This window comes from Littorina saxatilis, linkage group LG13 (assembly GCF_037325665.1).
Source record: "Littorina saxatilis isolate snail1 linkage group LG13, US_GU_Lsax_2.0, whole genome shotgun sequence".
NCBI lineage: Eukaryota > Metazoa > Mollusca > Gastropoda > Littorinimorpha > Littorinidae > Littorina > Littorina saxatilis.
Window position 1 is genome coordinate 28,848,716 of NC_090257.1, and position 14,494 is coordinate 28,863,209.

Genomic DNA, 14,494 nt, shown 5'->3' on the forward strand with positions numbered 1-14,494 from the left:
ATTTTCTGTGCATGTTTCACATTGCTGTGAGCTTTTCTGACTGCCCTTGAAACAACCTTGACCTTAAGTCTCCACTTCATTGTAGCCAGTGCACCTGTAGTCTTTCACTGTAGTTGTCAATGCTACCACACAGTTACTGTCATTATATATATATGTATACATGTATTCCTTGTTTGTTCAGAGTGAATTTGTGTTTGTTTAGAGGTGCTGTTTACCGGCTGACTTATGACTATGATAACTAATGTATTAGTGTATGTACTAATTGCCGTTTTGCTGTGAAGTTATGAAAAACATTTAGCTGTTTTTCAACTTTTTGTATGTGTACATACTGGCTGGCTGTTTCTGACGATTTCCTTTAATCGTTACACGTGAGTGAGCTCACTTTGATTTTGTCACTGAATTCAGAAATATATTATGCAAAACAGTTAGTTGTAACAACTGTGTGTAAATATAATTGTACCAAGTTTCCTGATTTTGATCTTTGAACTGCTTGTTGTTTTAGTAATGGTATGAGTTCTTTGGTAAGGTCTTTGGACGTTCTAGATGATGTGTAATTGCCAATTTGATTTATTTTTTTAACTGACTTTTCTGTTTCCCAGCATTTTCTTCTAAATTCAAGGAATGAATTGCCAGTCCAATAGACTTACTGGCCATATCTTGCTGAGACTACCAAGACAATAGTATCAGAGAGTAAAGACATCTTGTAGACATTCAATTCTCTTTGTTCTTCCTGGCTGTATTTTGCTTCTGTAACACAGCCCCTTTCTATGATGATGTTTATACTCAGAGTAAATTCGCCTTGTGGATCTGTCCGTTGTGGATCTGTCCGTTGTGGATCTGTCCGTTGTGGATCTGTCCGTAAAAATCCCTTTGCAGCCCCTTCCCTCACCCTCTCTCTCTTGCTTCCCGTTCCGTAAGGATATGACATTACTTACTCTTGCTATTAAAAATAAGAGGCGAAGCCTTCAAGGCTCACGTAAGAAATCGACAAACAGTAACACAAACTCAATCACTCCGTCACACATACACACACACACACACACACACACACACACACACACACACACACACACACACACACACACACACACACACACAGTAAGCATAGGTGAAACTATGCAAGAAAGCGAGACCCTGGATCTGCCAAGAAGTCTCGGCCCGCTCACAATAACAATGACCGAGACTTTCAGTAATTCCTTTGCGTGACGTCTAACCCTCTTACGTCATAATGTGACGTCTTCAAATAGTTTCTATCACACACGTCGAACACTTTTGACCGAGACTGACGTAATCCATAGACTCGGAAATGTTAAAGTTTCTACCACAGACATACACACATACATACATACATACATACATACATACATACATACGCACGCACAGACAGACACAGTTTATCATCGCATAGGCTACACTTACGTGGAGCCAATAAAACTATAGTTTCTTTTTCTCCCCACCCCCTCAACTCATGGGTATGCTACCAAGAGAAAAATAAAAAGTTAAGGTCGCCTTGTGGCTCTGTCCTTTCTCTTTCCGCTACAGTGGAACCCCCCTTATATAAGACTCCCCCCCCTCCCCCAATTTAAGACTCCCTCACTTTTAAGACCCTGTTTTCTCAGACTTTTTGTTTGTAACTTCTGCAAATGTACCCCCATTTAAGACTTATCAGACCTGATTTCAGATTTGTTGGAGGTCTTTTAGAATTATCACTCCCATCTCTCTCTTATACTTTAAACCCATGCTTCTTGCTTGTAAGGGCTGCCCATATCAGTTCTGTTTGTATCCCTTTCCCTGCAGACTCTCTGCTGTCAATATGTCTTGCTTGTAAGGCATTGCATGATGTTTGCTGCTACTAAGCCTGACTACTAACAGAGAGTAAAACGGCCAACTGGACGTTCAGTGTTGTCTGCAGGGGCCATCAAGATGCTGGAGGAATACAAAGACGCCAACCCCAACTTCACCATCCGGCGCCGCGAGGACCAGCAGAGGGAGGAGAACGAGCAGCTAGAAATGCTCAGACAGGTAAACAAGGGGGACAACCAACAGCTAGAAATGCTCAGACAGGTAAACAAGGGGGACAACCAACAGCTAGAAATGCTCAGACAGGTAAACAGTGGGAGACAACCAACAGCTAGAAATGCTCAGACAGGGAAACAAGGGGGACAACCAACAGCTAGAAATGCTCAGACAGGGAAACAAGGGGGACAACCAACAGCTAGAAATGCTCAGACAGGGAAACAAGGGGGACAACCAACAGCTAGAAATGCTCAGACAGGTAAACAAGGGGGACAACCAACAGCTAGAAATGCTCAGACAGGGAAACAAGGGGAGAACCAGCAGCTAGAAATGCTCAGACAGGTAAACGGGAAGAACCAGCAGTTAGAAATGCTCAGACAGGTAAACGGGAAGAACCAGCAGTTAGAAATGCTCAGACAGGTAAACGGGAAGAACCAGCAGTTAGAAATGCTCAGACAGGTAAACGGGAAGAACCAGCAGTTAGAAATGCTCAGACAGGTAAACGGGAAGAACCAGCAGTTAGAAATGCTCAGACAGGTAAACGGGAAGAACCAGCAGTTAGAAATGCTCAGACAGGTAAACGGGAAGAACCAGCAGTTAGAAATGCTCAGACAGGTAAACGGGAAGAACCAGCAGTTAGAAATGCTCAGATAGGTAAACGGGAAGAACCAGCAGCTAGAAATGCTCAGACAGGTAAACGGGAAGAACCAGCAGTTAGAAATGCTCAGACAGGTAAACGGGAAGAACCAGCAGTTAGAAATGCTCAGATAGGTAAACGGGAAGAACCAGCAGTTAGAAATGCTCAGACAGGTAAACGGGGACAACCAGCAGCTAGAAATGCTCAGACAGGTAAACGGGGACAACCAGCAGCTAGAAATGCTCAGACAGGTAAACGGGGACAACCAGCAGCTAGAAATGCTCAGACAGGTAAACGGGGACAACCAGCAGCTAGAAATGCTCAGACAGGTAAACGGGGACAACCAGCAGCTAGAAATGCTCAGACAGGTAAACGGGGAGAACCAGCAGCTAGAAATGCTCAGACAGGTAAACGGGAAGAACCAGCAGCTAGAAATGCTCAGACAGGTATACAAGGGGGACAACCAAGAGCTAGAAATGCTCAGACAGGTAAACGGGGAGAACCAGCAGCTAGAAATGCTCAGACAGGTAAACGGGGGGAGGGGGGGGGGGGGGGGGGCACGACCAACAGCTAGAAATGCTCAGACAGGTAAACGGTGGGGAACAACCAACACAGGGTTCGTACAGAGTCCTTGAACCCTGGAAAACTCCTTGAAAATTGGAAAACCTTTTCCAGGCCTTGAAAAGTGCTTGAAAATAGAGTTTTGTTAAATAGTCATTGAAAAGTACTTGATTTTTCCAAATTGTTGCCTATACATTTCGTCAGCAGCTTGTCTTATTTAAAAAAAAATGCAACCCCCTTTTTTTTCGTCAAATACAGTACACACATTTTGGGAGAATAAAAGATCGAGTGAAAACAAATTAAAGCAGACGAACTAACTATTACTAGTCACCTGTAGTTGCTTCCCTTCCTGAAGGTAAGCTTGGTGCTTTGCATTAAATTGGGGAAAATCATGTCCTTGAAAAGCATTTATTTGGTCCTGGAAATGTCCTTGAAAACTCCTTGAATTGTATCAGCTCTGCCCTGCAGGAACCCTGCCAACAGCTAAAAATGCTCAGACAGGTAAGGGGGGGAGGGAACGACCAACAGCTAGAAATGCTCAGACAGGTAAACAGTGGGGGACAACCAACAGCTAGAAATGCTCAGACAGGTAAACGGGGGGAGGAACAACCAACAGCTAGAAATGCTCAGTCAGGTAAACGGGAGGGTGGGGGGGGGGGGGTGGGGTGTGACAACCAACACCTAGAAATGCTCAGACAGGTAAACAAGGGGGACAACCAACAGCTAGAAATGCTCAGTCAGGTAAACGGGAGGGACAACCAACAGTTAAGTTAACGGGGGAGGACAGGATAGGGACACCATCCGGCGCCGCGAGGACCAGCAGAGAGAGGAGAACCAGCAGCTAGAAATGCTCAGACAGGTAAAGGGGGGGAGGGCAATGGGGGGAGGTTAAGTAGGACACGGGTACAGACCTGGGAACCCATAAGATTTCGTCGTATTTTGTACGCATGATTGTCTAGAATACAATCGGTACGGTCAGTGGAAAGAAATACGTCCAGAAAAATTCCTAGATCATTTTCTTCACAAGCGCATCTTGAAGCTGATCCAGTGTTTTGACACATGATTACTGTTTTTGTCAGTAAACATTGAAAGAAGCATTTGTTTTAAATGTTTTGGTAAACTTAATTATAAACGATGCGACGGACGCGTGTGAAATAAGTTTGAATCATGGATGTTCAAATGAAATGCTGTGTGGAATACGCTAATTTTTTTTTAAAATACACCAAGTTTGCTTGAGCACACTAAGTGCAAAACAGGGGTTCCCTGGTCTGGTAATAGCTAGATTTAGAGACAAGAACAAAGCCCACCACTTTCTCTTCACCACCTCATTTTCTCTTGCCGCTGGGATGCGCGCTCACAACGAAACTCAACAGCGCATGTTAAAAAGTGTCGCGGTTTAGACTGACGCCAGCAGAGAAGTTCTGTTGGCAGAAGAAGTGCGATGTGTGTTATGTGCGATTAATTTGCAACCCGAAGCTCTACTCATACAATTTATAACTGTTCAAAGTGAGCCAGTTCACAAATTAAGGTCTGCCCTATAAATATAAGTATTCTATTGATATTAGGGAAGAAATAGAGCTCTAAAGTCGTGAAGCGGCAACCCCCGGCTCCGGGCCGCCATCTTTGATTTTCCTAAGCGCAACCTAGGCAAATGTATGCTACAGAAATGCAGTGAAAGATCGACTTTAGCGTCCACTCCAGACCTTAAAGTAGGAAGATATGAACAGTTAAAATAACGATCAGGTAACCTATATCCAATAAACTAAAGGTTTACATACAAAAATAACCAAAACATGATTACAAAGTCAACGAAAGTAGATTCGTAGAATCGCCCAAATCAACGAAAGTCGTTTGTGTTTTGGTGTGAACTTCGTTTCACCGCCAACCGGAAATGACGTGTACGCAACATTTGTGATGTAGCACTTCCTTGTATGGCACGAAACAAATGTGGTTGGTTGAAAAAAGCCTGTACTAAATAAAAACGCTCAGACAGGTAAATGGCAGTTGTGGGGGTGGGGGAGATGAGATTGGATGGGTAGAACTCCAAGCAGATCTGCCTATCAGTTGCTACGGTTTGTCTGTAGTAAGGATGGAATGTAATAGTCATCTGCTATTTAGCTAGGGACGCTACAAAATGTGCATGGAAATTTTGTTTTTATCTTTCATGAATGATAATTATTAGAAGTTATAGTCATTGTGTACGGCAGTAGTGGTGACGAAGGTGTGGCTGTGTGTGCAGACGATAGAGTCGCGGCTAAAGGTGACGTTACCCGACAACTTACCTGAGGCGCTAAGAGACGGCGTGGTGCTGTGTCACCTGGCCAATCAGATTCGCCCGCGATCCGTCGCCAGCATCCATGTTCCTTCACCTGCTGTGGTCAGTGTGTGTGTGTGTGTGTGTGTGTGTGTGTGTTGGGGTGTGTGTGTGTGTGTGTGTGTGTGTGTGTGTGATGGGGTGTGTGTGTGTGTTGGGGTGTGTGTGTGTGGGTGTTAGGGTGTGTGTAAGTGCGTGCGGGTGTGTGTGTGTGGCAAAGAGGGGGGTTGGGTGGTGGTGGGGTATGTATTTTGTGTGGTGTGTTAGTGTTGCATGTAGGGTTGTAGGGGCTGATTTGTATGCCAATAGACGAATTTCGGAAAATAACTGTCGGGGTTGTAAGGTTTGTGAAAGAGTGAGTACCCTGGCTTTTGGTCTGACAAATATTGACACGTGCTTCCTGTACGTGTGTTTGAGACACACCCTCTTGCTATAGTCACTGCCACTGGCCTATAATGACACGTGGAAAAGTTTCTCCAGTACGTGACATTATTTCTCACCATGACATTATACTATAGACCAGTCACTAGCTAGGGTGACGCGTGTCTTGAACACGTGTACAGGAAGCACATGTCAATCTTTGTCCGAGCAAAAGCAAGTACTCACTCTTTCACATTCCATACAAACCTGACAGAGTGTAAGGGAGACAATGTTTGCTAAGGCCAAAAAAAAGAAAAAAAAGGCTGTTTACGGTAACATAGGCAAAAAAATTGGGTCGGTAGGTTGGGATTTTTTTTTTCCTAAAAAACCCCATATTTTTCAGTTATTTTGCCAAAAAAACAAATTCCCCCCCCCCCCCCCCCCCCCAAATGCCAAAAAAAAGTCTAGGGTCGCGCGAAAAAATAGGGTCGGTCGGGATACCGTAAACAGACTTTTTGTTGTTGTTGGCCTAACTGCAGTTTGGACTCGACGGGTGATGTTGGAAATCAGTGAAAATACAGGAGTGTTTGTTTATTTGATTAATTGATGGGTGGACTGATTTTGTTTGATTGGATTTTTGTGTGTGGTGCCAAGCAGAAAATAATCAATCAGTTCATTTAATCAGTGACTGATTTGTTATTTGACTGATTTGATAATGTGTAAGATGATGGATAAATATGACAACGTGTAGCTCATCTGTGACAAACGGTACATTGCTTTCTGTTCGCAGCCCAAACTGACGTTGGCAAAGTGTCGACGAAACGTGGAGAACTTCTTGGATGCCTGCAGGAAAATCGGCGTTGACCAAGTAAGATTTCTACCTCTATCAGTTTCAGTTTCATCTTTGAAAAAATAATGTTTATTGATTTTGTCATTTCACCAGTAGCAAAATCAGAAAATGTGAAGGTGATTTGTTGGTTGGCATATCATGATGATTAAAGTACAACGGTTACACTCTGTTGAATATGATGATCGTATCTGAAGAAAGTCTTGGTTGAGATCACGTTAAACATAAAGGGCAGTTTGCAGTAAGTCTTGTGTAGTGTGTTTATTTAAATTACATTGTGATAAAAATGCAAGTCGATACTGGATACAATTAGTCGTCAGCTTTCACAAAGGCCATTATTATTTTTCTGTGCACACTCAGCAATAAGTTTTGTCTTTTTTGTGAATACAGATTTTTACCATTTCTTCCTGTACATGTTTAAGCCTTTTTTTCAAACCCTCCTTTTTGTCTCTGTATTGTATTCATGACATCACATCGTATTCATGACATCACATTGTATTCATGACATCACATTGTATTCATGACATCACATTGTATTCATGACATCACATTGTATTCATGACATCACATTGTTTCATTGAAGCTGTATTTGTGCATCAAGCGTTTTTAAATCATGCACTTTTTTTTAGATATGCGATTCCTGAATGTATCTTTTGTAAATATTTGAATTATTGTCTTGAACCATTGTATAGTGCATGTTCCTCTGTGTGTGTGTGTGTGTGTGTGTGTGCGTGCGTGCGTGTGTGCGTGCTCTGAAAGTGTACTCGCTTGACTGACTAAGGCAATCAGTTGTATTAAAGCCTGTGATAATAAGTTCCAGAGTTGTTTTTGTTTTTAGAATATATATTTTAGAATATGTACATGTTTGTGGCGCGTGTTAGTAAACTTTTGTTTTGTATAACTATAAACCAGGTTCATCAGAATATTATAAGAACCTTTTCGCATATAGCAGCTATTGTTTTTGTTTATTAAGCAGGTGAATTCCTTTTTTTGTGTTAAATGTAGTCGTCCTCAAATTCTCTGTTGATATGGATTTCACGCATTTACTCAAAAGAAGCAACAATCAAAAGAAAAAGAAAAACCATTAGAATATAATTAGTTGTCAGGATTCATGTGTTGCTTCTAGCCGTGTTTATGTGATATTATCTGGATCATTTCCCATCAGACTGCTTTTTATCTCTTCTCTTTATCTGTCTCACTTTTTTCTCCTTCTTTTTATTATTAATTTTGATGTTGTTGTTGACTTTCTTTTTGTTACAAGATCTTCATGTGAAGTTTGCTGTTGGGGTGGTCGTTTGATGTTGTGACAAATGTTTTGGGTTCTGTAGCAGATCTTCCTGCAGTTTTGTGGCTGGTGTTTTTGCTGACGGTATGACGTTTTAGTGGCTGGGACAGTGTGTGTGCATGTGTATTTTAGAGACGGATTAAGTAATGGTGTTTTCAGATCTGGGACAGAATTCAGAATAGGGTTGTGGTGATTAAAAAAAAAGGGGGGCATGTGCTGCGCATAAAGCCTGATAATTGTGCTAAGTCAACTTTGGGAAGTCGACTTCATGAATTTTGCTGCTTTAAGCTTTGAAACTTAATTTTTTATAAAAAAGACTTCACAAAGTCAATTTTGGGCTGGATTAAGGACAGCCTTTAGTGCCCGGGCTTTGCTGTGAGCTGTAGAAAAGTTGACAGCCTTTAGTGCCTGGGCTTTGCTGTGAGCTGTAGAAAAGTTGACAGCCTTTAGTGCCCGGGCTTTGCTGTGAGCTGTAGAAAAGTTGACAGCCTTTAGTGCCCGGGCTTTGCTGTGAGCTGTAGAAAAGTTGACAGCCTTTAGTGCCCGGGCTTTGCTGTGAGCTGTAGAAAAGTTGACAGCCTTTAGTGCCCGGGCTTTGCTGTGAGCTGTAGAAAAGTTGACAGCCTGTTTTATTTTAGGGCTGTAGGTGTGGCATTCTTTTGATACTACAAGGTCCTCCATTATGAGACACCCTCAACTATAAGACCACATTTTCTCAGACGTTTGCTTCAAGTACTATTGAATTAAATTACCTCTATTATAAGACTACCTCTCTTTTAAGATCTAAATGTCCCCTAACACAGAGGTAACACTGAACAACTTAAAGGCACAGTAAGCCTCCCGTAAACCATCACAGATACTGTCAGGCTTTTACACACAGTACAAACACGCTTCCATTTGAACGCTCACCAAACGGGAACATCCTATAGGTGCCCTCCGTAAAGAGCGAGCAATTTTCAAAGAATTTATTTTTGCGTGGTTTATCTTACCCCTGAGCCATTGTGAACCCGTGTGATCAAGTTTCCCTTTTTCACAATGTAGTCGTCAGTTAGTAATTTGAATGCGACTCGCTGTGAGCTTATCTGCAATAGCACGTTATGAAGTACCTCTGACTATGCACGAAACAAACGGCTGTGGTTCACAAGAACTCTAGCGATGGCTTTTGACTGTTCAGTAAGGAACTGGCAATAGGTATGAACCGTCGTCTGCTACGAGAACCACGACCTTGCGTGATCCTGCTTCTGGGCTTTTCTTTTTTCAAACTTTCAAAACTTCGAATTTTTCTCTCCATTATTCTGTTAGGTGTGTTTTCATTTTTTTTTTTTTACATTATTTTACAGAAAAAGGAACAAGATTAAAGTAATTGAAGAATTCTCTGACATTTGGGAAGTTTTCATTTTAACCTGTAGTTGTAAGAAATGTGAAAAGTGTATGTGGGATGGGATCAAATTGATCTTGTCTTGATGAAAAAAGATTTCTTTTATGATTTAAGAATGTTTGTGTAACAAGCTGTCAATTTATTATTTAGATTTTAAAAGTTAGGTCTAGCGCCAAAACGCACCACAGTCCGATTGTCTCTGACACTCTCCGCAAAATGAATTCTTTAAAAATTGCTCGCTCTTTACGTAGGGCACTTAGGATGTTCCCGTTTGGTGAGCGTTCAAATGGAAGGGTGTTTGTACTGTGTGTAAAAGCCTGACAGTATCTGTGATGGTTTACGGGAGGTTCACTGTGCCTCTAAGTATCAGATGCTCAGGGCCTAGCATTGTAAGTTGTTCGGCGTACTTTACGCCGAAATAACATCTCCAGTACGCGGAACTCGATTTGGTGTACGCCGAAATGCAAAAAACCTGTTATTCCCAAACGGTAAACCCAAACAGTCCCAGCTTTCGTTTTGTGCGCCGTTCGGTTCAATTCTCAATCTGTTTGACAGTTTGCTTGAGCACGCACTTCCTCTGGCATCGCGCGAGCATGCTTTGTGCCGGTATTTTGTGGCTCTAGACTTGAAATAATGTCTCGAAGCGACATTGTTGAACGTGGTCAGCCATTCAGTGACAAAGAATCCAGGTATTCCTGGAAGTGGGAATGGCACTTTTAGGCCAAATAACACAAGATTGTCAGTTTTCTTGTTTTCTGTCTGTGTTTTACTTGTTGGTGAAGGCATAATTTAGTTGCTCAATCTTCTTTGGGGGGGGGGGGGTGGGGGGGGGGGGGGGCATTTTAGGTAAAAAATCTTCAAATTTTTCTATTTTCAGAGTTTTTTTCTATTTCACCACTATTTCTATTTCTATTTTTTTCCCCCGCCCCTGGACCCCACTGGGGGCCTCCTGCGGCCCCCAGACCCCCGCCTTTGTAAGCTGAACTCACTTTTTCCAATGCTAGGCCCTGAGATGTTTAATTTAAGATCATGAGTTAAATTTGAAGTAATTCAGTGCAGTTTTTTTATTTATTTTTTATTTTTATTTATGTATTGATTTTCCCCCAGATATACAATTCAGTGAGCACTAATGTCAGTTACTCTTTGTTGGCTCACTTATTTAGCTGTGTTTGATTACAAATGTGTCATGAATGATTTTACTTCCATCATTATTTTGGTTTATATTTTCTCGTATTGTGGTTCGGTTTTGTGAATGATTTATTTTTTTATTTTTGCATGTTTTATTGTACATATTTTGTTTGATTTGTTCACCACTTTAGCTTCATTTTTGATTGGTTCAGTTTCTGCCACTTCATTTTTGTTGCTACATTTTGATTTTTTCACTAACAATAATAATGGCCTGTTAACAAGATCAGAACATGAGTACAGCCTTGAAATGTGTAATAACAGCCTTGAAATGTGTAATAACAGCCTTGAAATGTGTAATAACAGCCTTGAAACATTGACTAACAGCATTGAACAACAGCTTTGAAACATTGATGTAATAGTTTTGAAAAATGTCTTTACAGCTGTGAAATCTAAGTAACAGCCTTGAACATTAACAAACCTACAGTAATCTAACTTGGCATTGCATGGAAGGCTGACATGCAATCAATCTTTTGTTTTGGATTTGGAATGCAAACTCTGGTTGAAATGGCTCGTAATTTGTTGACTTGAATTATTACACATGCAAATTAGTCAGATGGAGCAACCCAGCAGTGGCAGAAACTGGCACTAAGCAAAAGTGTTCAATATGTTTAGGAAAGACTGTAAGTGGTGGTTATAAAGTCAATAAGTGTTAAATTTTGTTCGGCTGGTGAGACTTTATATCACTCTTGGTAACGTTCACTTGAAAATCTGTGGCAGAAATAGAACAGTAAAGTAAAATCCTTGTGACTGTTTAACAAAATCTGCACTATAGAACAGAAAAAGATATGATACATTTTGCTAATTTGTTAAGAAAGACTGAGATGTTTTAATGGTTGTTTTTCGTTTGTTATTTTGTCCTCTTTTAATGCCTTCTGCATTTTTTCTCTCCATTATTCTGTTAGGTGTGTTTTCATTTTTTTTTAACATTATTTTACAGAAAAAGGAACAAGATTAAAGTAATTGAAGAATTCTCTGACATTTGGGAAGTTTTCATTTTAACCTGTAGTTGTAAGAAATGTGAAAAGTGTATGTGGGATGGGATGAAATTGGAATGGTTGTGTTTTTTGTATTTATACTCAAGAATATGCATGGAAGCCATAATATTAAGTCGTTGATTTGAATTGACAACTAGCAATCAGGTTCTGCACATACTGAAACGTTCACTAAAATAAGAAAAAGAAAAGCCAAAAATGTAGTGTGTCAGTCACCAGGGTGTGCGCATGTATTTTGTTAAAGACTCAGGTGCCTCTATGTTAGGACCTCCAATAATCCAAGAAACTTAGGTCGAGAGAGGGTCCAGTCTCAAAAGAGAGGTACATTTTTAAGACTTTATGAGGAAAATGTGAGATTAAACAAGATCTGAAAAAGGGAGTCTGAAAATGGAGGTGAATTTGCAGACATCATGAACACAAGGTCAACAACAGCAAAACAGGTCTTAAAAAGGATTAATATTCTTCGGGTGGGGTGAAGAGGGTTTAAAAGTGAAGGTTTAATACAAGAACTGTGTATGGGTGCATGTAGTAGTCATAGGTATTAGCTGCGTTGTTAACGAAAGGATTGCAAGCATGTTGAAAAAGCCTGTTGAAAACAAAAAACGGCACCTAAGGATAAAGAACATCAGCATCGTAATTTGTGGTGCATGCACTTCAGATAGGGGTAGGCCTGGTTACTCGCGCAGTCCTTCCAATGTAAGACTCTCAGAAAGCAAAGAAAATTATTTCCATGAGTTATAGAGTGGCTCAAAATAGAGGAAAATCTAAAGGCTTTATGAATGGAAAATGTGAGAAATCAGCCATAGTATTATCATTGATGGAAGATCTGTGAGAGATGGTTTTCACCGTGCAACTGAAGATGATCCCCAGAAAGTGTGTCAGGCATCAGGGATGTGTCAGATGATGGGTAATTTTCCGAGGTTGTTGATCAGTCAGATCTCTAATGATGACAGACAGTTTGAGGTTGGGAGAAAATTCTGCCCTTTGATCCCAATAACAATAACAACACTTTAATTTGTCCATTAAAATGAATACATTAAAATGTAAAATTGTCTTCGACACATCTAACCTGGCTGTCAACGATTATAAAATGCACATTGTAATTAAGAATTATTAAGACATTGTTATTATTGTTATGACTGTAAAAATCCAAAAAACAAATAGACGGCAAACGTTCCAAAATTCAGAATAAAAAAACAAGAAAGGAAAGTTGTTGTTTTTGTCAAGATAAGCTTTGTGTAATTAGTGTTTGTCTGTGGACTTAAAAGACCGCTGGGTCGATATATTTCTGAACATAACGTTTTGTTTTTTTGTCAGGAGGGGGCCGGTAGCTCAGTTGGTAGAGCACTGGACTTGTGATCGGAAGGTCGCAGGTTCGAGTTCGGGCCGGGCCGGACACGGGTCAACTTTATGTGCAGACCCAGAGGCGGAAGCCATGTCCCACCCATGTGTCACCACAATGGCACGTAAAAAACCTTGGTCATTCTGCCATAAGTGCAGGTGGCTGAATACACCTAAACACGCAGACACCTGGGTAGCGCAACTCCGTTGCTGCTAGCTTTCCACTGGGAGGAAGCGACCCGAATTTCACAGCGATGGGACAATAAAGTAATGAGAGAAAAAAGATGGGGGGAAAAAAAATTCAACATTTTACCTACCTTTTTTGTTTTTTGGTTATGACTGTAGTTAGCTGCTGGTTTTCATGATCGCACTAACTAGACATAATCAATGCCAGGTGTGTGTGTGTATTTATAACACTAGTTTACTTGGTACAGCGCATGGTGTGTGCAATGTTTGGTCTTTACAGGCCTGCCTGTGTACAGTGGATGATGTTGTGGACAGTCTGCGGCTAGGTCTGGTAGCCGCCACCGTTGTGCGGCTAGGAACGTTTCGCAGGATAACGCCGGCAGACTACAGGACCGCTCACCTTTGTATCATCATTTTCCTCACCACCCTCATTGTGCTGGCTGGACAAAACTTGCGTTGTTTACTGTTCAGATTGTAAATGCTACTGGTGTAAAGAGAATTGTAAATACTACTGGTGTAAAGGGAACTTACTGTTTTGATTGTTAATACTACTGGTGTAAAGAGACAATGTTCTGTTTAGAATGTACTTTTTAAATTGTAAATTAGCTTACTGGTATAAAGACAATTTACTGCTTTGAATATAAACACAACTGGTGTGAAGATAACTTATTGTTTTCATTGTAAATAATACTGGTGTAAAGAGACAATTACTGTTTACAATTTACTGTTTAGATTGTAATTTACTGGTGTAAACAGACAATTTACTGCTTACATTTTTTTATTTTCCCCATTGTAAATACTACGGTTGTAAAGATACAATTTACTGACTGTGTACAGTTTAATTTTTTCATTGCAAATACTACTGATGTAAAGAGAAAATTGACCGCTTCGACTGTAAATACTACTGGTATACAGAAACCGAGTTAAGTCTGAAAGTAATCCTCATTATGCAGGTCAGTACATGCATGCAGGTCCAAGGTGACATTTGACATGTTAAATGTGCAGTACATTTCTATGTTAATTTGTGAAGTACATGTAAATTGTATCTGAGAATAAGAAAAATATTGTGATATAAATAGCCCCCGCGGGTTAGGGGGAAGAATTTACCCGATGCTCCCCAGCATGTCGTAAGAGGCGACTAACGGATTCTGTTTCTCCTTTTACCCTTGTTAAGTGTTTCTTGTATAGAATATAGTCAATGTTTGTAAAGATTTTAGTCAAGCAGTATGTAAGAAATGTTAAGTCCTTTGTACTGGAAACTTGCATTCTCCCAGTAAGGTAATATATTGTACTACGTTGCAAGCCCCTGGAGCAATTTTTTTATTAGTGCTTTTGTGAACAAGAAACAATTAACAAGTGGCTCTATCCCATCCCATCCCCCTCCCCCCC

At 40.7% G+C, this 14,494-nt stretch overlaps 1 protein-coding gene and 1 long non-coding RNA gene across 4 annotated transcripts in view; one reads left to right on the forward strand and one right to left on the reverse strand.

Annotated features, from left to right (window-relative positions):
* Nucleotides 1-14,494, reverse strand: part of LOC138945457 (uncharacterized) — a 350,740-nt gene that overhangs the window by 263,926 nt on the left and 72,320 nt on the right. The window lies entirely within an intron of this gene.
* The window catches only part of LOC138945451 (leucine-rich repeat and calponin homology domain-containing protein 1-like), a 114,509-nt gene that overhangs the window by 97,763 nt on the left and 2,252 nt on the right, over nt 1-14,494 (forward strand). For 2 of the 3 annotated variants that reach the window (XM_070316880.1, XM_070316882.1), the window contains 3 exons: nt 1,913-2,022; nt 5,454-5,591; nt 6,679-6,756. In XM_070316880.1, the coding sequence (XP_070172981.1) occupies nt 1,913-2,022; nt 5,454-5,591; nt 6,679-6,756 (326 nt within the window). Of the gene's footprint in view, nt 1-1,900; nt 2,023-5,453; nt 5,592-6,678; nt 6,757-14,494 lie in introns of all 3 variants that reach the window. The other variant, XM_070316881.1, reaches the window with a different exon arrangement.